At 48.7% G+C, this 24976-nt stretch overlaps 1 protein-coding gene across 4 annotated transcripts in view; it reads right to left on the reverse strand.

The window, feature by feature from the left end:
- Positions 1-6735: 6735 nt before the first annotated feature.
- The window catches only part of CD101 (CD101 molecule), a 34795-nt gene continuing 16554 nt past the window's right edge, over positions 6736-24976 (reverse strand). For all 4 annotated transcript variants that reach the window (XM_030580793.1, XM_030580784.1, XM_030580802.1 and 1 more), the window contains 4 exons: positions 23465-23881; positions 12503-12916; positions 11537-11929; positions 6736-9444 (listed from right to left, as the gene is read on the reverse strand). In XM_030580793.1, the coding sequence (XP_030436653.1) occupies positions 9185-9444; positions 11537-11929; positions 12503-12916; positions 23465-23881 (1484 nt within the window). In that variant the 3' untranslated portion in view covers positions 6736-9184. The remainder of the gene's footprint in view (positions 9445-11536; positions 11930-12502; positions 12917-23464; positions 23882-24976) is intronic.

Genomic DNA, 24976 nt, shown 5'->3' on the forward strand with positions numbered 1-24976 from the left:
ATGTATTCAGTTAGAGTAGGGGTGGGCAAACTTTTTGACCTGAGGGCTACATCTGGCTTTGGAAATTGCATGGAGGGCCATGAATTCTCACAAAGTTAAGGGATGTTACCGAGGTGTGGCAAGAGGACTCATGGAGTGTGGCGCAGGGGTGGTGCCCTATAAGGATGTTACCAAGGTGGGGGGGAGGGGGACTCATGGGGTGTGGCCCAGGGGGAGGGGTGGCTTTACGGGAGTGGTACTGGGGACTCCTAGGGGTCCTGCTGGTACCAGGCACCACCATGGACAGAGGCACCCTAGCTGGGAGGGATATGGCCCCTTGGCAGTTTCGAGATTCTCGAGGGTGGGGCCGTAGGAGACCTGGAGGGTCCAGGCCATGGTGATGGGCTGATAAGGAATGATGCATGTCTCTCAGAGGAGTGGGGCCTCAGGGATTGGTCGATTAAGTTTGCGGTTCCTAATTGAACTCTATTAGGGGCAGTATCCTGCAATTCTGCTGCCTTGATCATTGGTTCGTTTGGGCGGAGGCTGGCTCTTCGGGGATTGGGTGCGGTGCTGGGTAGGGGCAGGGTTCCAACCCAGAAACAGCACAGTGAAGTCTTGGTAAGTGGTGCTAGTCATGCCTGTGCAGTATGGCTCTGCGTGTGGGAAGATGGTGCTCATCTAGGAAGTGTGAGCCAGGGGCTGGGGAGCACTGGGCAAGCTCCTGACCCCGCTCCTTGGTGGGAGTTTGAGGGCTGGATTAAAAGGTGTGATGGGCCGGATGCACATCCCTGAGTTAGAGGGCATTAGTCTAGAGATGCGGGGAGGCACCATAGGGTGGGGCAGAGTGAGAGCCTTTTCTGGTTTAGCTCCACCACCTTTCCAATGCCGGACATCTTCCCAACCACAACTAGTGGCAATGGCTCCTAACTCTGTTTACTTAAGAATCTGAACACTCCTGATGACAGCTTTAAGTTATCTGCCCAGCTGCTGTGGAACCAATGCCTGGTCGTTCAATAGGCCATGTCCTGATCTCACCAAGGTCAATGAGAGTTTTGCTACTGAGTTCAGTGAGACCAGCTAACGCAATGGCACAGTTTAGGAAAGCAGCAAGCTGGTCTCTGCTATCTAAAAGTTTGAGACTTATTGTGCTAACCCACTCACACTGCTGCTTGCTGATACTCAGGATGGTGCAAGGCAGGACAAAGGTCATTGGAAAACTGTCATTTCCAAGCTGGCATGTAAGGAAAGATCAAATCATGTTCTCACTACCCTGGATGGACATGAATGTCAAACATCAGAAACGCATAACTTCTTTGACTCTGCCAATCTGCTCGCCCTGATCTATTGGGAACACAGGAGACTAGCAGCAGATCAAAATGCACCCATGATTTGGGCACTTCCAAATCCTGCCTCCTGTGAACCTGGAGAGCAACTAGTACCAGCAGCAGGATTTTCTGTTAGACCAATAGGAACCGGTATACTTGCACCAGGGCTGCTTTCAGTGAGGGTCTGGAGAACTATCAGCTGGAAAGGAGCCTAGGTCTCTGGTTAAGAGGGGGTGCTCAGCAGCCTCGGAGGGGAAGATAGGAGAGCTTGCTGTGGAGAGGGAAGGTAAGCACCTGTGGATTAGTATTCTCAGGACTGTAAAAGAAAATCAAATCAAAGGGGTAGGAAACAAAAACGCCCCTTTCCCTCAGTTTTCCAGAGACCAACGCCAATGTGTATTGAAGCATCACAATGCTCCCATCAGGATTCCTTTGCCGTGTACACCTGCCTTTTAGTCATCGCAGAGAGACAGGTTTGCAGGGAGCGACCCAGAGCTCTATGTTACCAGTTTCCACAAATAACTTCTCTCTGCTCAGGAGCACTTCTCAGCCCTCTCTGCTGAGGTGCAACATTATCACCACTTCATTTGTTTGAAGGCATTTCTAGCCAATAGGAATAAAGTGCCTGGGCTGCAGTTAGCCCCCTGTGCACTATGTGAGATTATTTATTGGAAAAAGACACACTGCCAACATCATCATGGACAGCTTGGGAGCCTGAGCACAGCCACAAGGCAGTTATTTGCAGCTCATCTAGCCCTCTTAGGCTCTCACACTTGTGGCTGTGGCCTGTTCATTACTAGATACTTGAGCCCCACAGACATGGTCTCCTGACCTCCGTGTCGTTGATGCTTCATCTGACCAGCAGTGGGAGGTGAGCCAGGAAAGAATTGACAATGGCTATGTGGGTGGTGAGCTAGGAACTCCTGCGTGTTGTCAAAAACTAGGGTACTTTCCTGTCACTGCATCTTCTCCCCTCCTACCCTGTTTGTGTCCACTGGTTACATCTTGTCATACCCTAGATTGTGAGCTTGCAGAGGCTGGGACTGTCCTGTTACTGCATGTGCATACAGTGCCCAGTGCAATGGTGCTCTGATCAGAGGAAAAACAAGAACATCAGCCGGGTTGGTAGGGCAAAGTGACAGAGAGTTGAAATAAGTTCTTTCTAATTCTCCTCCAGCAGCAGGGAGGAAGGGAGCAGCCTTTGCGAGGGGTTGAGGCATTGGTGGCCAAAAGAGTGTTGGAGTCTCAGGAAAGAATCTACTTGCCTTGGTGCTCCAAGGTCTAATAAACAGAAGGACTCACTGAACGACAGACCAGTGGGGGCAGAGGAAACCAAGCCCAGGATGTTGAAAGTCTGAGTAAGACCAAAGCAGACTCCAAACCATGCCCCTGTTTGTGACACTTCAGCTGCAGTTTAAAACATTTCATCACAGGAACGAAAACGAACCCTATTTCAAAATACCCAGAGAGCTGATGGGAAGGAACCAAGAGACCATACTTGGCCTAGGAGCTGAGACAGGCCCAGAGAGACACACTGCAAGGTGGGCAATAGGCAAACCCCTGGGACATTTCTGATAAGTACCTGAAGGTTCAGCAGTGTTGTATCAAGCAGGCAAGGTACTAACAAGCTTCGACAAGACATTATTTACAGTGGAAACCCCTTTACCAAGCTACTACTGCACCCTCTGTAACTCTCACTCTGCCTCCTCAACTCCTCCCCCTCCTTCTTGTTTCCTTTCCGACTCCCAACAGCCAGTGCTCCCAGTTCTAATAATTACAAGCAACATCTGAAAACCACAAGCAGCTTTTCCAACAGCCCTGGGTCTGGCACTATCATGGAAGCATGCTGGTGACATTTTCACTGTTTCCTGAACGTGGCAGCAGTGCTGGTGCTCAGGGTCGGATTAACCTTTTATGGGCCTGGTGCCAAACATATTTGTGGGCCCCCATGGAGGCAATGGAGCATGGCACATGGAGGTCAGTCCCCAGAGTGAAGGGCCAGCCAGAGGCAGTGCGGCCTGGCATGACAGGGGCAGCCCCACTTTTCCCAATGCCAAGGCACTATTTACAAACTGGCAGTTGCCAGACACACAATGGCCTGCCCGGCCCTGTGCTACCAGCATGCCCCTTTCCCTCAGGGGCAGACCCATGCCATACCACATAGCTCCCTCTCCACTTAACACCCCTCAATTCCCTATGTCCAGAGCCCCCCCAGACCTACCCACAAATGCACAGCTCCCTGCACAACACCACCCCGCCCACAGCCCCACCACAACTGCCCAGCACCCCCCACAAAACCCCCACTGCCTAGTGACCCAACACACAGATCTTCCCTGCCCCTTCATGGCCCAGCCCCCTGCCCTAACCTCCAAGAGACCCACTCCCCTACACTCTGCCTCGTGGCCGCACTCACCAGCCTTCTGGGAGGCAACTGTCTGCCGGGGTGAGCCAGCAGCACATCCAGAGCTGGCCCCAGGGCGGGGAATTGCTCCAGCCCCTTGGGAGTGGCGTGATAAACCAGACCAGGTCCTGCCCTGGCCAGGCTCTCTCAAGACACCCTTTCCTGGATGGGCCCAGCCAAGCCCCCACCATTGTCTTCTTGTCCCACCTCTGCCACCTCACTGAGACTGGCCAGGCTTCTGCACCAGTCCCAGGCAGCTCAGCTCCGGGGAGATGGGTGGGGACCCACAGGACATAGGAAGCAGAGACTGCTCAAAGCCAGAGTTGCACTGGGGTCCAGCCAGAGGGCTGAGAGGAGCAGGGTTGGGGCCAAGGGGCAGATAGGAGCCCTCTGCCAGCCAGCAGACAGGTCAAGAGGAGCAAGTGGTGGGCAGGGGGAGACAGCGCAGTCTCGGGTCGCAGTGCAAGCGGAGCAGGCCGGGGCCCCTACTGAACATGGGCCCAGCTCCATGGAGCCACTGGAGCCATTGTAAACCTGTCACTGCCGGTGCTAGCCCATTGGGGCCCTAAGCAGGAACATTTTGCACTCCCCCCCTCAACACAGGAAAGTTCTTATAATAAAAAGTGAATGGGGGGGTGGGGCTTGAGCTGCTGTAGGCCCTAAGCAATTGCTTAAAAATGATGCCTAGTGCCAGCTCTGTATGGCAGGGAAGCAAATACTGATCTATCAGCTCCAGGATGCACTACCTGCCTACCAACTCACCAACATGGCAAATTGCACCCAGCACTGCCCCTGCCAAGTGCGTGACCCTCCCCATCTAACTCCTCAGGTTTACAGTCCACTGCACCCATGGCCCTGTCATAAACAGATAAGTAAGAGTTAATAGAACAAAAGTGCTTCATGTCTCTTTTGCCTGGAAAGGGTTAACAAGAACAGTGAGCCTGGCTGTCACCTGACCAGAGGACCAATCAGGGGACAGGACACTTTCAGCTCTTGAGGGAGGGAAGTTTGTGTGTGTGCTGTTAGTTTTGGTTGTTGTTCACTCTGGGGGCTCAGAGGGACCAGACGTGCAACCAGGTTTCCCTCCAATCTCCCTGATACAGGTTCTTATAGATCCAGAATAGTGAGTACGAGGTAGATAAAGCGAGTTAGGCTTATGCTTGTTTTCTTTATTTGCAAATGTGTATTTGGCTGGAAGGAGTTCAAATTGGTATTTTGCTGAAAAGATATTAATTTGTACTGGTATACTTAGGCTGGGAGGGTGTTCCCAGTGTCTGTAGCTGAAAGACCCTGTACCTATTACATTTTTTTTTTAATTTGCAAAGACAATTTTTACTGTTTTTTCTTTCTTTAATTAAAAGCTTTTCTTGTTTAACAACCTAATTGTTTTTTTATTCTGGTGAGGCCCCAGGGGACTGGGTCTCGATTCACCAGGGAATTGGTGGGGAGAAAGGAGAGAAGGAGGAGAGAAAGGCTAATTTCTCTCTGTGTCAGGATTACTTTCTCTCTTAGGAAGAGTCTGGGAGGGGGAAAGAGAAGGAGGGAGGAAGGTGAATTGTCCTCTCTGTTTTGTGATTCAAGGAGTTTGAAATCACAGTGATCTTCCAGGGTAACCCAGGGAGGGGAAGCCTGGGAGAGGCAACGGTGAGGGAAAGGGTTTACTTTCCTTGTGTTAAGATCCAGAGGGTCTGGGTCTTGGGGGTTCCCGGGCCAGGTTTTGTGGGGACCAGAGTGTACCAGGCCCTGGAATTCCTGGTTAGTGGCAGCGCTACAGGTTCTAAGCTGGTAATTGAGCTTAGAGGAATTCATGCTGATACCCCATCTTTTGGACGCTAAGGTTCAGAGTAGGGAATTGTACCATGACAGCCCCACAGCTTCTTTATAACCCTCCGTGATCATCTGCCCCACCCTGAGAAAGATCCACTGGGATAGCAGCATGTAAAGCTGATCTCCATTGTGGCATTTCTGCTTCTCTCCAAAGGCAGCTTGCCACTAACAACTGTAACAAGGGAACGCAGCTTGCAAATCATTAGCTGAACTTCAGGGTTGACCATTGAAGAACTGGGTCTGTTTGTTTGATCCGAACTGGTTCTCTCCTTCCCACCACCATTTCCATCTCGCTTCCTTGGACATCCAAGCCCCCTTCCTCAGACCCCAGGAAAGAGAGCTTGGAAACAGGGAATCGCTCACTGAAGAAAACCTTCCCTTGATTTCTTCCTTTTCTACCGACAGGCAAGTCTAGAGATACAGGCTCACTTCCCATCTTGCTCTGATGAGCTTATTTCTATGGCAGCTTTGACGAACCTGACTAACAGCTGACTGATTTATTCTAGCCGCACTCTCCATCGCCCTCTAACATCCCCACTGTTATACTGCTTTGTGGTGTCAAAGGGCCATAAAGGCAGTAGATTGGCCCATCGTGTTACATCCCTAGCCCAGGGAATTCCCAAGGCAGGACAGAAAGCATGGAGGGGCAGCAACACTGTTACACTCTCCGATTATTCTTAGTTGCTGCAATGGTCCCTATGGGGCAGGTGCAGCTAAACATAAGTTACACCTGGGGCCAGAACAGAGGATATACAAAGTTGGCTCCTCCCCCATTTCCATTCCTGTGCTAAGTAGGTTTCTGGCAGCCCCCTGTTTCTTTCCTTCTCACAAAGTGCTGGGCAAAAAGGTCACTTTAAAAACAGGAAAACTTGGGAGTTTTTTAGGAGTGATAAGTCAGTTCACTCATGGAAGAAAATCAAATGTGTTAAAATAAAGTCAAAGGTTTGGCTGAAACTCAGCAAAGCCAGGAAATTCAAAACAACAAGGTGCTGTGCTTCTCCAGCCCCACCTAATCAAGACTCTCAGAGCACGCTACAAGCTTTAATTAAGCCTCCCAACCCAGGGATGAAGGAAGTGCTGTAAGGGTCGGCCTGTAGCTAGTCAGGCAACGGTGGGGCAGCAAGAGGAAGGGAATAATCCCCCCCACCCCCGGAATAAACACTGATATACAAGGTGCAATCGGTTTTATTTTAGCAGATTTCAAAACATTTTCAACAAACATCTGGATGACAGCAAAGAAGCCCACCCAGCCTGGCTGTGGAATTCTCCAGGAGGCTACTGTGCCAATGGGATGTTAGGATCTGCTATTTAAACACCAATAAAAATGCAACAAGCTCAGTGGTCACGGGGCCTCTAATGCCCTCACGACCCTCCCATCAGAAACTGGAGACCGGAACCTATTTGTCTATAAAATAGGTATTAGCATGTGTAGCAGCAGGACAAGCTGCCCCCGGTACAATCCCCTGCTAATGTGCCTCACCCACTGGGACCCAATGCCAACCGAAGTTAATGCAAATTGTGATGAGGGGTTTGGAAAGCGGGCACACTTCTCCACTAACGACTGGACTGAAATCTCTCTCACACACACTCAGTTCCTAGCATGAATCAGATGGCAGAGACTTTCAATCAAGACCAAATGGATCTGGATTGGAGCCAGGAACCTAGAGAAAAAAGGCTGCATATTCCATTAGTACCAGCCCCCTGAGCCAACCAATCCTTATTTGGTTTTAATGCTTATTTGAGTGTATGGTTTGAAAAATATAATTGTAAGGCAAATATAACAACTCATTTGTTCATTTTTAATAAGAATTAACACTAACTGCGGGGAATCAGGGCATAGGTGATACTGCAGGAGAAGAGAAATCAGTGATCACATATACACGGATAGTGTTCCAAGACCGTAGTTCTGTGGGTCCGTCTGTCCATTCAGTGTAAAGAGCAGAGACATTCTCTAGATTTAGGTTAGAACCTCTGGGATCTCTCACTTCCTTGTGCTGCTGGGCTCTGAGGCATGCCCAACTGGCTCTGAAAACTGCTGTCCAAAGAACCAGTGTAGCCTGGTGGGAGGAGCCATGTGGTAGCAGAATCACAGTTGAAACACTGCCATACAGCTCTGGGATCTCCCAATTTCCCACTTACATATTAGTTATGTGCGCAGTCCCTGCCCTAAGCAGCTTACAGGCTAGTCTGGACACATACAGTGCATTGCACTGAAAGAACTGGAGATGAATTTTGCCAAAGTCATTGCTGAAAGGTGCTGCATCATCCCAGCCGTCCTGCCAGCCATGGAGAGTTAGATTCAGCTTTCTCCAGAGTCAACCAATAAAAGGATGGAAATAGAAAGTGCCACATCAAAGGGATTACTTGAGTGACACTGAGCTAGCCTGGCAGCTGCTGTTTCTGTGATCCCCAGCTCCATATAACTCCCTTGCTGGGACAATAAAACCTTTTCTTGGAAACCTTTCCAAGGTGCTTGGTGTTTTCCACATGGACATCTTTTCAGTATCAGCCAGCAGTCCCCTAATATAGAGCCTATCAGCTCTGTTCCATGCCATAGCTGGTGCAACTGGGGTTTAAATTAGCAGGTGGAGCAGGGTAGTCAGGTCATGTTTTGCACTATGACTAGCAGAAAGAGTGGTATTCATAGCATGCATTGGACAGACGTGTTCTAGTAAAGTTGAGGGTGGGATGGGCTGGGAAATAGAGGAGCTTTTTACATTTACGTTTTTGGAATGAAGTTAATGCTGGTGAAATACACTAGATGGACAGCATTGGAGAGTGAAGGCCTCTACTTATGTACTACAGAGGCCCAGCAATAGGAGCGACTCCAGATTCTACCCACCACCACCACCGGTCTGCCACTGTGCCTCCCTCCTGCCCTTGAGGGACCACTCTCTGAAAGCGGAGGGGAGTCCAGTCACCAGGACCCACTCAGATACCATTGCCAACAAGAAGGCCAACTGGTGCCAGCTGGAGTTGTGATTATTGACGTGAGAACTCCTTTCCCCTGAGAACTGGCTTAAGATCCACCAACTCATCTCTCATAGACCATTCAAGAAGAAGTTGGTAATGACTTTTGGCCACTAGCCACTGACCACTACACCAGAGCCAGCCAATGTAAGATGAAAGTTGGCTAAGTCACTGGACTAGGACTTGGGAGATGTGGGTTCAGGTCGCAGTTCTACCACAGCCCTCCTGTTGGACCTTGGCCAAGTCCCTTAGGCTGAGATTTTCAAAGTCGCATCTTGAATTTAGATGCCTTATTCCCATTAAAGTTAACAGGAATTAGATGTCCAAATCCCTTTGAAATCTCAGCCTTGATCTCTCAGTCTCAACACTCCATCTGTCAAATGGACATAGTACTTTTCTTTTTCACAGGGCTTTTGTAAGGATAAACTGATTAATATTATCAAGGCCTCGGAAACTACCATTATGGGAGGAGAGCCACAGAGGCACCTATGCAAGTAGAAAGGCAAGAAAGCTCCAGTCCCAATTACCTTAGCCATCCAATCTGTCTCCTATCACTTTCTTACTTTGCCACGTTAAGGTGACTGAAGGAAAATGCACATTTTCAAAGTTCAGAGCATATGATGCTGAACAGCAGCACACGGTCCCTTCCCCACGCATGCCGCCTGAGCATTCAGTCCATCTATTCCTCCTTCAGATTCTTCATCTCTTCCTCCACATTATTATGGTCAGAATAAGTGGGCTCAAGATCTCCAGCCCCTTTAAAATCCACCCACAGCTCTTTTCCTTTCCTTTGATAGATCGATTCCTTGTGGGCTTGCCTGTTCTTGACATATAAGTAGAGGACAGCAGCTGTCAGGCCAAGGAACAGAATCAAGGGGTAGATTAGGATGAAGTGGAGCAGTGATGGAGACGAACAGACCCTGGAAGAAATTGTTGACTCTGCAAGAAACAGAAAACAACTGAACACAGCAGCTAATTGTACTTATACCTCCTGCTGTTCAGTATTCACAGCACTAATGGGAGATTATAGCTAATAGCCCAGTGGTTATGGCACTCACCTGGGATGCACAAGACATGGGAGAACTACATTCATGTCCTTGTTTTTCCTTATTCAGAGCAGGGGCTTGAATGTAGGTCTCCCACATCCCAGATCAACCAGTTGAGTGAGTCTCTCTTTCCCACTCACAATCTTAACAATAAACTTTCAAGTTTGGCAAATCAGCAGTTTCCAACAACCTGCATAACACAGGCCACAGAAATGTCATCTCTGGCCTGCTTTAGCACAGATGATCAGAATGGTCCCTTTGGTATATTCTAAGTATCTTTGTTTCCTTTAGTTTTCCCCTTTATCCTATAAACACCCAGGCATGCTGCTATAGGGTTGTTCATGAGTTTGGGGCTGTATATGTTGTTTTTTTGATCTAGGATTTTTCAGGAAGTGATTAGCCTGGAAGCCCATGAGGTCTAGTGAGTTACGCAGGACCTAGGAGTCAAGCAACCTGATTTCTAGTCTTGGTTCTGACATTGACTTTCCGTATTTCACTGGGAAAGTCACTTCATCACTCTGAGGCTCAATTCTCCCATCTGTAAAATGGGAGGAATTTACCCTACCTCGTAAAATTAAAAGTACTATGTAAGAATTCTTCAGGCCAGGGAGTGTTAGCAGAGGGTCTAGAATTTAAGATATCCTGGCTCATTCCTCTAGATCACACATCCTGTGGGATGCAACCTCACCAGTACACACACATTTTTCAAGTGAGTGTCACTTCCAAGTCTGTGCGCTTCTCTGTGAAAAATATCCAGTCTCTTGTAATTTTGTGGAAATCAAAACACTGAGGATGCAAAACTACTTGGCAAAAATACATAAGCAAATTCCATGGCAATTTTTCAGCAATTACTATTTCACTCAGTGACGGTTAATAAATAATACATACAAAGGAATAGCTAGTGAAATAAACATCCTAGTACAACAGAAAGCTAGCATCCAGTTACAAGGATGACTGAGGATCCTAACCACAGACGGGTGATGCATTTTACAAATCTTCAGCACCTCCCTAAACAAGTTTGAAATCTTTGGTTCTGTTTATTCAGTTTCATTGCTGCAGAATCCCTCTGCGTTTCTGAATTTTATCCAGGCCTTGAACACACCCCAGTTTACCAGGGCCACCCAGAGGAGGGGGCAAATGGGGCAATTTGCCCCAAGCCCTGGGCCCCCACAAGAATATAATATTCTATAGTTTTGCAACTTTTTTTTTTAATGGAAAGGGCCACCAAAATTGCTTTGCCCCAGGCCCCCTGAATCCTCTGGGTGGCCCTGCAGTTTACCCCCCAAAGGAAGGTTGTTCTCATAGTTGGCCCCACTGGAAACAGACAGGACTGGAGGCATCACCAAGAAAGCCTGTTCCCAGGGGATTTCCAGGGGCTTTTTACAATCTCTAGAGATTCAAATGACCACCCAAGAGTTCATCCAAATGGAATGAAAGCCCTGGTTTTTCTGAGTTTTTCCAAAAGACTGAGCCTAATGAGAACCCAGGTTCAAATTCCAAGATTCAAGTTAGGACTGTGAGGGCCTGATTGCACAAGGCATGAAGCGGTCGGTCCCAATCCAGCAAAGCACTTAAGCACAAGAATAGTCCCTTGGAAGTCAGTGGGGTTGTTCACATGCTTCAAGCTCAGCATGTGCTTAAGTGTTTTGCTGGATTGTAGTCAGTGCTCAGCACCTTGCAGGCCAAACCCCGAAATCCCCTCCCTTCCAGAGTCTGCGCTACCCAACTCCTACGTACCAGCCAGCAGTACTCCATGCACTTCTTAGCTTAGCTCCCTTCCCTGCAGCAGGCTATTCCTGCAACAGACAGCACAACTGATACCTAACTTGCAGTCATATCTGCTATTCCAGTTGTGCTCCCCTTTCTCGACCCTGCAGCAACCCTGGCTGCATGGGAATGTTGCAGAGACGCAGCAAATGTTTGCTGAGATGGGGAATGTCATATGCAGGGGAACTGGGAATGTCCCGGGGGGTGGGGAGCGTTACCTGGAGGCAGCGCAGTGAGCCTCGTGTACCCTGACAGGTCTGACGCCCACTGAACCCAAGCGCCACCGCTATCCTGGTGCCACTCCTGCACCTGGCAGCAGTACACCCCAGTGTCGCCTGGCTCCACGCTCCGCAGTGTCAGGCTGAAGTCACCGGAGGATGTGCGGCGAAAGTGCAGCCTCTCTACCATCTCCTCCTCAGCATATTCCACCATGCCACTGGTGTGCACTTTCACCAGGGTTTTCATCCCAGAATGCTCCAAACCATGGAACCAGATGGCAGAGAAGAGAGAGGCTGGTTGGGAGGGGCCCTGCAGGAGGCAGCTCAGGGTCACGTCCTCATTCCCAGTGGCTGTGATGCTGCGGTTTGTTTTTTCAACATGGAGCTTGTTTTCTGGTGTGGGAGGCAAGCAGAAAAGGCCTACATTTAGGGGCCGTGTTCCACAGCTCGAAGACATACACACAGGCTTGTTCGAGGCTGATTTGGGTCTCCATACAGTATGTGTGTGGAGGGGAGAGGCGTCAGTGTGGATGCCTGTTAAAGGGCCCCCATTTCTTTTCAGGGTTGATGGGAAGTCATGTGACCTGCTCCTGTGTGAGGCACTTGGGGCTCCTCCTACCATACATCCTAACCCCCCCCCCCCATAGTGCTCAGCCAGTGCTCCAGCCCCTGCCTCCATAGCCCCACCTGCTCCCTTGGGCAGGTGGACTCCTGCACCACAGGGTTCCTAATAGCTGGCTAAGGGCTCCAGCCTGCAGGACACACCAGGCCAGGGAGAGGACATGATGAAGGTTGGAAGAAGCAATCCCTGCATAATTGATCAAGGAAGGCCTCCCACCGCAGCCGTGTCAAGCATGAGCTCACTGCAGCTGGGGAGCCAGCCTTTGCTTCTTATGGCCATACATGCTATGATCAAGGAAAGCCGAGTTCATGCTTCAGGGATCCGTTCTGGGACAGCATATTTACCTGAAACCTTGAACTCCAGCATGGTCTTTCCTGATTCCTTCTTTCCAAGATTGTACCAGCCACGGTCTGCTGACCACAGCCACTCCTCTACCAGGCAGTAATACCTGCCACGGTCACCATGATTCACAGACAGAATACGCAGCCAGAACAGGTTGCTGGAGACCCTCTCGCTGTGGAATTTAGATTTCTGCATAGCAGAGCTGAACTCTGTCCCGTAGTCCAGGATGTTGCTGTAGTTGGTCCTCACAATTTGCAGTGGGGCTGCATCAGCTGGAGAAGGTGGTAGGAAATACCAAGTAATGGCTAACTGAGAATCCCTCTGGGTCAGTGATATGACATTGCATTCGATTTCTGTGTCTGTGCTACCAGAGATCTCCAGGGATCTATCTTCTGTGTTTACTCTTAGCTTGCTCTCTAAATCAAGAGGGGGAAAAAAAAGAAGTTACTATGGTAGCTACCAGTACTAGAACACCAGCAGGAAAGGGATATATTTCCTGAAATGATAGCTTACGAAGCCAGGAGGAACAAGTCTGAAATTACACATAAAAGGCTCTGTTCAGGTGTTAGAAATCCCACATTCTGAAAGACGCCCAGCCCCAATTCCAATCTCCTTTCTTTTAGAGCCCTTGCAATGTTTAGGTAGTTGTTTAAAAAAAATCTTTGAACTTGCTTTTCCTTTGCAAAGCCCCCATAAGCAACCTTACAATAACAAAGCTGTGTGTCCAACTCAGCCTTCAGAAGCAATCCTACAAGAACAAGCCTGTGTACACACGTTTGAGCACGAGCAATCCTACAGCAAACCAATCTGCACAGACCTACCTATCCGACCACCAGGGCTAAAGGAATGCCCCAGTGAGAGTCACAGGTCAGAGACAGAAGAGCTCCATGGTCACTGTCAAAGGACTTGCCTGACTTGCAGCACCTCCTGCTGGCCAAGTGTGGCTCTGCAGTACCCTGCTTCTGTTCTTTCAGACCAAATCAGTCAGTTACCCAGCCTAGAGGAATTCAAACATTTGTGGGAGCTAGTTTATTAACTCATTCTACAGAGGACAACTTCTTTAGTTGCTTAAGTTCACACCCACTCTGGGCTCATGTAAGTGTCCTGGAGGGCAGTTTTTTCCCGGCCCAGAAGGCCCTTGCCCTTGTCACAGAGCTGGCTTGTACTTCAGATTCTGTCTCTCTCTCCCCTTAAAACAGGAGCTGGAGTTATAATTGAGGCCAGCTGTGGAGCCACAGCCAGCTTCTCCTCCAGCTGGCCCTTCCCCAAGTCAGTCCCTTTATCCGCAGGCTAGGAGAGTTCATCAGGCATTACCTTCTGCCCTTGGCAGAAACTGAACATACCCAGTCCTCTTCCAAGAGCGCGTCCCAGTTCACTGGGAAAGAGCAGAGCCCTGCCTCGCCCACTCCGTAAGGCTCCTGGTCCGAGGCCCTTAAAGAAACAAAAACCTGGGTTTCCCCTAAGCCTTAACTATTGTCCTGGGATCATCTTCCTTCTTCCAACCGCTAGCTCTGTAGAGTGGATGAAGATCTAGGGAAAACAAAGGCCCAGAACTTAAGGGTCATACCACTGAAGAGGTGTTGACTGATCACTACAGTCCTTACTACCCTTAAAGGGACAGTCACCCTGTTACAGTCACCCAGCCATCTCCCTGCCCAGGCAGGATTGTTCCTTTTCAGGCATATTTCCCATACTTTAATCATGCCAATTTTCTCAAGCGATGGGGCTTCCAGTCCTTCCCTTGGGAGACTATTCTGCTATCTCACTGTCTGTAAATTTCCCCAGCTAGTCAATCCCATTACTTCTAGTCAGACCCCTCTGTACCATCCAAACAATTCATCTTCCTTCTTGATGTTTATTCCCTTCACACAGTGGTAGGTGGGCCCTCCAGGTGGCATTGCTGGCATAGGACCGATGCCACGAGCTGATAATGGAAGGGGACAAACAGGGAATGAAGATCCCCACTGGTGCCCGTCATCTTTGGTGGAGCAGTGGGGTGGGGATGAGAAGATAAATTAACACAAAAGCGCAGCTTTGGAAACTGAACAATGAGGGCCTTTCATCTCAGAGAAACTAAAGAGCCAGCATGGGTTTCACTAACACTTCCTGCCTCATCTGTCTGCCTTGGTTAATAACTAGAAATGTGGTAATGTGTTTCTGAATGTCCCTAGTCATTATACCTGGTAATTGTTCAATTAAGTGCTGAATGGCTCTAGTGCCGACAAAAGAAACATCCTAATCCCTTTTCAATTCTGCAACCGTCTCCGGTTGGAATGATACTGAGGTGTATCCTGCTAAAGCAGTCTCTGTTTATGGGGCTTAGTTCTGATTGCATCACCTGTTGCTAAATCAATTGGGAAAGCAATAAAATGCAGTCTCTCGTGTAGTCCTCCCATCCCCCAGGCACACATGCCCCACACACCCACATCCTGCTTTCTAAAGGACTGTTTACTTGAGATAGGGAAAGCAGCAAAGAGTCCTGTGGCACCTTATAGACTAACAGACGTTTTGGAGCATGAGCTTTCGTGGGTGAATACCCACTTCGTCGGATGCATGTAGTGGAAATTTCCTGGGGCAGGTATATATATGCAAGCAAGAAGCAGGCTAGAGATAACGAGGTTAGTTCAATCAGGGAGGATGAGGCCCTGTTCTAGCAGCTGAGGTGTGAAAACCAAGGGAGGAGAAACTGGTTTTGTAATTGGATGCTTTTACAGATCCAGACTAACACAGCTACCCCTCTGATACTTGAGATAAGGAGACTAGCCACAAAGCAGGATCTTTGGGGACTTTTCTCCTTCCCTTATTTCCCTTTTCAGGCTCTCATTCACTCTCTTAGACAGCAGGTGCCGAGGATATAGAGAAACTATCCCATCCCAGAAGCTGTGGGGCTGGACTGGGGAGCTGTTGCCTTATGGCTGGGATCTGATAGTCATTTTGGGGTGGGATAGAGGAGCTGGCAAGGGAGAATCTGTTGTCCATATAGATGGTTCCTGCATCCTGTCCTAGAGCACCCCCCCACCCCGATAGCAAGGATGAAAAAATCAGGAAGGGGGTGGGGAGTAATTGGCACCTATATAAGACAAAGCCCCAAATATCAGGACTGTCCCTATAAAATTGGGACATCTGGTCACCCAACCCCGCCCCCCCATACATTCAACTGGGACAGCTGTACTCTTTGCTGGCTACCATGGCAGAGAAAGCTGAATGGCATTGTCATATTTTGAACATACAGAGGACTGGGGAGGATGGAAATCAGCTCTAGGATCTTTAATCCCAGCTATGATGGTCAGGAGAAGCTCAGGTAGGCAGAAACATCTGTCTGTGAAGATGTAGATTCAACATCCTGCCATCCAGGGAACAGGACAATTTTACAAACACACATGCACGCACTTCAGTGAGAGTCAGGAAGGGGTGCATCAAGGAACTTAATTCATTAGGTAAGAATTATGGCTCTGATCACATGAGGCACTGTGTCTCCTCAGCTCCCACTGATGTTATTGGAAGATGTGGGAGCTTGGCACCTCCCCCTATTCCTCAGAAGCAAGGCCTTTGGCCTCAAGGCCTGCTCCTGCATCCTCCCTTCCTTCCCCACTGCCCTGAAGGCTCCTCTAATATCCCTCTCTACATGTGGTGTCCCCCACAGCCTATATTCTCCCAGAAGTCCCTCACCATTCAGAGCCCCCCACACACATTTCCTCTTTCCTTTGGGGATCCCCTTAGCACCTCTATTCCTTCTCAGAACCTCATGGACATTCCTTGTCGCCAGAGGTCCCCTCACATATGCCAGCAACTCATGTTTCCCCTCCTCCTCCCCTTCCCTCCCAGAGTTCCTCTGAATGTCTGCCAGTGCCCCAAAGAGCCTCCCATTCCCCCCAGCCTCACCGTTGTGTGCCTCCTCCTTCTAAATCTAGGTGCTATAGCCCCTCAATTCTGCAGCCAGAGAGGAATGTCTCCCTTCAGAGCTCATTGTTGCTGCTCCTCGACTCAAATATCCTCCCTAACCCCTTTTGGGGCTTGGGTAGTGCCTCTGCCTCTCTCTCACATCTGCCAGCCAAGTCTCTCTCTCCCTTATCTCTGTCTTCCTTTCCCTATTCAATGCATCTGCATCCCCCTCCTGCGGCACAGGAGCTGATTTTCAGTGGTACTCACACTGCCTGAGTCCTGGCCACCAGTCGGGGTGGCTCTGCATTTTAATTTAATTTTAAATGAAGCTTCTGAAACATTTTAAAAACCTTATTTACTTTATATACAACAATAGTTCAGTTATATATTATAGACTTATAGGAAGAGACCTTCTAAAAACTTTACAATGTATTACTGGCACACAGAACCTTAAATTAGAGTGAATAAATGAAGACTCGACACACCACTTCTGAATGGTTGCTGACCCCTGTATTATTCTATATTTCTTATTCTCCTGTGCCCCCGCTCCCATCTCAAATCCCACTGGAGACATTAGCACATGTCGCTCTGAAATTGAAAACGCAATCCACCGGGATTGGCCTCATAAATGTTTCAGGCAGGTGGAAATGACACATTCCGCAGCCTGGCTCCTTGCAGGCTGCCACGTGACAGTGAGAACAGCAGCGAGGATTTGGGTCCTACTGCAACAAGAGTCATGAAGGAGTGATGGAAAGAAAGAAGACAGCTGCTTTAAATGGGGTGGCAGGATGTTTTGCTGCTCTGTGTTTCCCAGCAGATGACATCTGTGCTTTGAAGGTACTACATGGGCTGTGAACACAGGGACAGTTCTAGGGGCAGGCAAGCAGGGCAGCTGCTCTGGGAGTGCTAGCTTCCAGACCTATCTCTAGCCTTCCCCCCCCCGCCACCCCGACTGGCTGACCATTTTAACTCTGACTTTTTTGGCTCGACTGCTGGCGGGGGTAGGGGTTGGGGAAGGGGGAAGATAGATTGTTGCCAAAACACATTTTCCACCCTATCCAGCAAAATGGCTAGGGCTGCTCCTGTGTGAATGCATGGAATGGCTAGGCAGTGAAGAGGAGCAAATGAATTTCTGTCCCAAGGGTCACCCGCTTTAGTCCTCTGTTCTGCTGCCTTGCACCCCCCCTCTGACTGTTCCACATCAGATCCCACGGGCTAAGCAGAGCTGAGCAAGGGCAGGACTTGGATTTGACTTCATTTCTTTATTTCTCCATCCTTAAAAATGCACCCATCAGAGCCAGCTCTGAGTATTAGCACAAATCTAATGCAACATATATTAGCTCTTCATAACCTAAAACAGATTCAACCCCAGAACCTAACTGCTAAATATACTAAAATGGCACCTGCCTCCAGTCCAGATCCAGAAGTCTTATTCTGTGCCCTAAAGGCCAACACAGACTCTGCCTCCATCTGACTAAAAGTGGAAGGAAATTCCAGGGTTAAGAGAATACCTTGCCAGCAGGCTTTTAAATCTAGACTTGAGTACCAATGGATCTCAGCTCTTATGGCAGAGCAGAGGGAAGGTGTTGCTTCCTGAGGCAGCTAGGACCCAAACCGTAGGGCTTTCAAAATCATGCCGGTGTCAATGGCATGAGAACACCTGGATATCAGAGGAAGTGATGTGATGGCTTAATAGAGGATGCTGTTCAATACTGAGCTAATCCCCTTAATCTCAGAGTAGAGAGCCATTTCTTAGATGAGACAAAGGCAAAGGCCGTGATATCACTTGTGGTCATTAAAGATACTGGGCTTCCTTATTTGAATAAGGCTATGAATTCCAGACTCCTAGCCTAGTTATACAATCGCATTCTGATTCCCTCCATTTCCACCTCCACTTTCAAAGGGTTACACTAATTGTTGTAATTTCTTTTCCTGAAAGGCTGCGGCTTTTGTATCCTGCTGGCCCATGTGTTGTGTCCCCTGCTTTGTCTGATCCACAGAAGATACAGGCCCATTACCATTCTCAGCTTGAGAGGCAGCCTCTTTAGCTCAAACTATAACAACTCATGGTTAGCACCGAAGGTCCCTGGCTCAATCCTCTGTGATGGCCACCATAGCTGTGGTCTCATAAGAGTAGGCTCATCATCTGAGATTCAAACTGTTAGTCTCTAAGGCTACGTCTACACTACAGGATAAATTCGAATTAGCTTAAACCAATTTTATAAAACAGATATTATAAAGTCGATTGTGCGCGTCCACACTAGGCACATTAATTCGGTAGTGTGCGTCCATGGTCCAAGGCTAGCGTCGATTTCTGGAGCGGTGCACTGTGGGTAGCTACTGTAAAATAATGAGGCCAATAACTTCGATTTGCGTCCACACTAACCCTAATCCAATATAGTAATATCGATTTTAGCATTACTCCTCTCGTTTTGTAGGAGTACAGAAATCAATTTAAAGAGCCCTTTAAATCGATATAAAGAGCAGTGTAGTGTGGACGGGTGCAGCGTTAAATCGATTTAAAGTTGTTAAAATCGGTTTAACAGCATAGTGTAGACCAGGCCTAAGATGCCACAAGTACTCCTGTTCTTCCTCTAGATGGCAGCCTTGAGCATGGTAAAACAGCTGCCTGTGACCCACACCAGAGGGGAAGCTATTGCAGTAGTGGCAAATCGACTGTTGCATACAATTTGCAATGCACTCTGAGACCTTTGGAGACAAAGAGCTATAGCAAGGTCAATCATTTTAACTGAAAGAAGGAAAAAGGTGCATCACGCTGTAACACAAATTCACGCTAACCTGCATGGTGGCCTCATGGGTTTCCAGATGAACTCATGAAAACTGGGACCTTCCCCCCCCTCCAAAAAAAAAAAAAAAAAAAAAAAAAAGTCAGGATGGGTTGTTAGTCCTAGCTAGCATTACAGCAACCTGAGGCGGGGAGGGGACCTCACTTTAGTGTGTGTGGCTTTGCAGTCTCCTTCCAGGAAATGTTCCAGAGAAACTGATGTGGGTCAGCAGAGCTCACAGGGGCAGAGCTCACAAGGGGAATGTGCTCACATAGCCTGCTAGTAACAAGGGATGCTTGATTCCCATGAGAGGAATTTTTGTTGCAACTTCTCTAAAGATCATCCCCAAGAGGAAGTAGAGTGCTTGCTAAAGCCCCACCCCTTTTGCTTTAAACTTCTGACTCTCACCACCACACTGCTAAAGTTCAAATACTCTGAAAAGCAGACAGGCCACTTCCTTCTATAGAAAGACATGAAAGCAAAAACAGAACCAATTTTAATTTAATTAACTAAGCAGAATCTCCCATTGACTGTCTCGCTTTGAACCCTATCTGCTGACAATGCACTTTCTGCTTTGACAAGCTGGAGAACAGCTGGAGTATGAAAAAGAACCTACTTGCTCTCTCTCTCTCACACACACACGCTGCAGCACCAGAAGGGCATCTCTCGAGGTTCTGGAAGTACCCATTTGGGCAAGTGCTAGAAAGGAGCTTTATCCTTTACTCCAGTACAGTGTTAAGGTGCATTATGGGTAGATTTAAACTTCTTCTGAAGCAATGGGTGTTGGCCACCTTAGGAAAGTAGGATGCTGAACAGTCAGGGCCTAAGTCAGATATGGAAGTGATCTGTTATCTTATAACTGAGCCTCCTCCTGCAAAGGAAGGATTGTTTTTTAGGGCTTGGCTACACTCGAAACTTCAAAGCGCTGCGGGAGTGCTGCCGCGGCAGCACTTTGAATTGCAAGTGTGGTCGCAGCGCCAGCGCTGGGAGAGAGCTCTCCCAGCGCTGCATGTACTCCACCTCCCTATGGGGATTAGCTTGCAGCGCTGGGAGCCGCACTCCCAGCGCTGCGGCACTGTTTACACTGGCGCTTTGCAGTGCTGTATCTTCCAGCGCTCAGGGGGGTGTTTTTTTCACACCCCTGAGCGAGAAAGTTGTAGCGCTGTAAAGCACCTGTGTAGCCAAGGCCTTAGCCTACATTTTCTAGCTAGTTTTGCCCAGTCTCCTTTTAAAGTGTCCCAAACAAGTCTCCCACCTGACAATATTACTTAGCCTAGTTGTTTTCATTGTCAAAATTTTTCCTGATTTGCAGCCTAATTTTTCTGTTACTCAATTTCATTCCATTATTTCTAAGTTCATTTCCCTTCCCCAAACCCCTGTACCATCCTCTCTGGTACTTTTGTTCACCAGATAGAATCATAAGCCTATGACCTTCTTACCAAAACAGTACATAGCTACTTTTCCAATCAATCCCGCCATCTCCCTGATCATTTTTGTTCTCTCAACTTTAGTATCTTTCCAGTACTGCAGTTTCCAGGAATGAATACAACATCCTGGGGGCATGCGGAGCAAGCCTAGCCTCTTTCAGCTCCATGACCAAGATATGTCTACCTAACTAACCTTCAGCCTCCCACTGGTGTTTTTGGCTGCCATTTTAGATTAAAAATTTAAGTTTGCTGTTCACTATCACCCCTTGTTCCCCTTCAGTGTTACTGCTTCCCAGGATCCTCACGGTCACTGAAAGTCTGTATTCCAGATGCAAACCGGAGTGTCACAATGGCCAATCCTCGGGGAAAGGAAAGCAGCAATGATGGATGGCGTCCCTAGCCTCTGTTTGCCAGAAGCTGGGAATGGGCAACAGGGGATGGATCACTTAATGATTTCCTGTTCTGTTCATTCCTCTGGGGCACCTGGTATTGGCCATTGTTGGAAGCAGAGCCGTCCCTTGGGTATGGCGAATCAGGGCAATCGCCCTAGGGCCTGCACTTTATGGGCCCCTGTGCTTTGGTAAAATCGGTAAAATATTGAGGAGGCAGGTGGGGAGGTGAGGCAGGCAGGCAGGTGAGCAGGCTGAGAAGGCAAACAGGGAGGCAAGCGGCAGGTGGACAGGCAGGAAGGGGATGAGAAGGCAGGCGGATAGCAAGGAGGAGAGCAGCAATTGGGCAGGGGGGAGGGCGAGGAGGTGAGCAGTGGCCACTGGCAGCCCCCCTACCAGAACCTCCCCATCCCTTCAGTGCCTCCTGGACACTGTCAGGCCCTGCTGATCAGCACCTCCCTCTCCCTCTCAGCACCTACCGCCTGCCATGCATCAGATGTTTTGCAGCATCAGGAGGTGATGGGGGGGGGAGGGGAGAGAAGCAAGGGCACAGTGCACTTGGGGGAGGAGGCAGAACTGGGAAGGAAGAGGTGGGGTGAGAAGAAGCAGGGCAAGGGTGGGGCCTTGGGGGAAAGAGTGGAGTGGGGGCAGGGCCTGGGTGGAGCCAGGGTGGGGGGGGAAGCACCCCCTGGCAGATTAGAAACTCAGTGCCTTTGTCCTGGGCCCAGCACCCTCCTAGGAATGACCCTTGTCAGAAGACAAGATACTGGGCTAAATGGACCTTTGGTCTGACCCAGTATGGCTGTTCTTGTGTTCTAAGGAGTGATGGACCTATAGAGAGTCATGGCAGTGGGGCTGAACAGGAGGGGACATACACTACAGCAAGCCCATCACTTATGGCCACAGAAAGCTCAAGGTTTCAGTTTTGAGGACTGCATTCCCTATAAACCAAAGACCAGGTCTACACTAAAAAGTTGGGTTGACCAGATATGTTGCTTAGGGGTGCGAAAAATCCACACTCCTGAGGGACGTAATTAAGCTGACCCTACCCCTTGTGTAGACAACGCTAGGTTGACCAAAGAAGTTTTCCATCGACCTAGCTACTGCCTCTCAGAGAGGTGGAATAACTGTAGCGATAGGAGAATCCCTCCTATCCACAGTAAAACACTACAGTGGTGCAACTGCAACGTTGTAGCTGTGCTGCTGTAGCAGTTTAAGTGTATACACAGCCTTAGGTTAAGTGGAAAAACTGGAAATATTTCATACAAAGAAAGACTGATTTTTCATGAATAGAACTGGTACTGGGAAAGCCCCATGGCAATAGGGACACAGTCCTAGGCTTGTGCTTCAATGGCCTAGTGGCTCAGGCCTGGACAGTCACCATGGATTCTCAAGGGGCCAGATAATTAGCTGCTGTAAATTCCTGTAGCTCTATCCATTTCAATGGAGTTACACTGACCAGCTGAGGATCTGCACAAGGAATTAAATTCATTAACAACATTCTATAGTCCCATATGGGGAATTTCAGTCTGTGACTCCCTACAAGATACTGGGAGACTCTTGAGAGATACAACACAGATTACAGATCCCCATCAAAGTCCTGGTTACTGACAGATAATCAGATATACAAATGTTGTTTAATTCAGGATGTACCATGCCTCAGAGGGATCCTTCCCAGCCACAGGAGTCAGAAGGGTAGAGAGTACCAGAAACAAACCCGCAAACCCACTCAGCTTCTTTTTCACAAGCCATGACTCTTCCCAAGTAGGCTATATTGGCCTCTAGTGTGTATAGGCTCGTAAGAAGATAAGAACGTGTTGTTGATACATTGGACAAGTGGACACTGAAAGACTCAAGGGATTGGTAATAGGGAATGGAGCTTTTTACATCCAAGTCACTGGTTCCTGTCCAACCCAGGGCAGTAGTGACCATATGGTAGCCATTTGGGGGCCTAGTATAGATATGTAGCCTGGAAGGAACCTCAACAGGTCATCTAGTCCAGTCCCCTGCACTGAGGCAGCACTGAGTGTTTTCTAGTGAAATAAGGGGGTATTCATGTCTCAGACACTCCTCCACTGGCCCCATTTTGTAACAGTGTGAGCAGAGAAGCTAAAGACCGAACAGGCCACAGAAAGAACACCTGCTTTGCCCCAGAGGTTAGGGTTAAAGCCCACCGACAAGCCTGGGGGGTGGTGGTGGGAAATCTTCCACAGCCATTCCCCACGTTGTACTCATTCAATGGACAATCAGAGGCCTGCACTCACCAGCCCTAAGTTCACTTTAAAAACCATGCGTAACAGCCACGCTGGATGAGGCAGAATTAATACAAGCAGTGCCTGCTGCTGTGGCCTTGGTGCATGATCCAGCCCGGAGAGGTTCTAACAGTTTTAGGATCATGGAGACAAACTAACTGCTAATTACATTCATGCAAGTCACACAGCAAGAAGCTGCTCCTGAGAAAAGCATTTGCTGCAGCTCACCTGGTGGATTGACCTTTATCTCCACAACGTTAGACTTCACAGAAGCAGCTGCTGCCATAGCTGGGTGTTGTGCTTGCTGGGAGCTTCTCCTCCAGACCTCCACCTCACACCTGTACCTGCCTGCATCCTGCTCTGTGGCACTGTGGATTAGAAGTTGGGAGGAAGATGCAGCTTGTGTGACTCTGGTCTTCCTCTGAAAGTGAGGTTGAGCAGCCCCCCACTCGATGGTACCACTGGGCATGATTTTGATCAGCTTTTGATAGCCACTAGTCCCTAAGATGGGCTGGAATTGCCAAGTTACTGATATTGGCACTGAGGTGATGAGATAGGGGACAGAGACCTGGCAGAACAGTTCAAAATCCTGAGTAAATTTGACATTTGCTGTTCGGCTTATCAGCATGGCTCTCAAATCCAAACCTGTTAAGAAGGAAGCACATCATTGGTACTGGGTTTGTAAGGTTATAACAGAGATTGTACAATCAAATCATTCTCCGAGCTTTTATCCCTTCACATGCAGCACTATCCTCCCCTGCCGGGAGCAGTTCCCACACTAATTGGGTGATTTGAGGGTTAGCTGTTTATTTTACAAGTGAACTTTAGGCTCATAATATCAGGGAAATAATAGCACGCTCCTGATCATTATGCAGGAAGCGTTGACCCAGTTTCCCTGCCACTCCACAGCTCTAATAACATACCTTACTCCTTCCTTACCCCTCAATGCTATTTCAATCTGGGCTGCTCCGCTCTGTCAGTGTGCCTCCATCATGACACAGAGCCCCCAGGCTATTCTGGATCATACAAACATTGCCAATACAATTCAGTCCTGATTAAAGTCATCCATCCCCTGCTCTCCCATTCCTGTGCCCCTCAGTTCTGTGAATGCATCTCGCTTCTGACGTGTACCCTATTATTCCACTCCTGATTCCATGCTCAGCTCTGGCATTGTGCCTAAATCCTGAGCTGCAGCATCTCCTGCTATTCCAGACTCAGGCCTGAGCTGCACTTTTATACTGGCATAGCTGTGTGGATCAGGATGTGAAAAACCATACCCCTTAGTGACAGAACTACACGAACAAACCCCCAGAGTAGACACAGCTACTTCAACAGAGGAAGGCTCCTGTCAGCACAACTACCATAATAGGGAGATGGTATTCCTGCACCAGTAGAAAAACTCTGTCAGCATACACTGCGTCTACACTAGGAGGTTCTGCCAGCACAGGCTCTGCAATGTAGACAAAGCCTTAGGTCCCCAATACAGCTCTGCCAACACCAGACCTCAATCCTGCCCTGCAGCACAGTCTGGAATTCCACCACAGCTCTACTAATGGAAGGGTCTGTTTTTGGTTAACGACTGGTGCTTCATTTTGCCAAGCACGCTTGGTCCCACTGATCAGCTGCAATATTTATTTACGTATTTATTTCACTTTTTAAAATACAGTGGCCCATCCAGTGCTACAAGCACCTTTCCCATAAACTAAAAGTCACAACGTGGACAGAAAGAAAGGTGCCTAA

This window comes from Gopherus evgoodei, chromosome 1, assembly GCF_007399415.2.
Source record: "Gopherus evgoodei ecotype Sinaloan lineage chromosome 1, rGopEvg1_v1.p, whole genome shotgun sequence".
NCBI lineage: Eukaryota > Metazoa > Chordata > Testudines > Testudinidae > Gopherus > Gopherus evgoodei.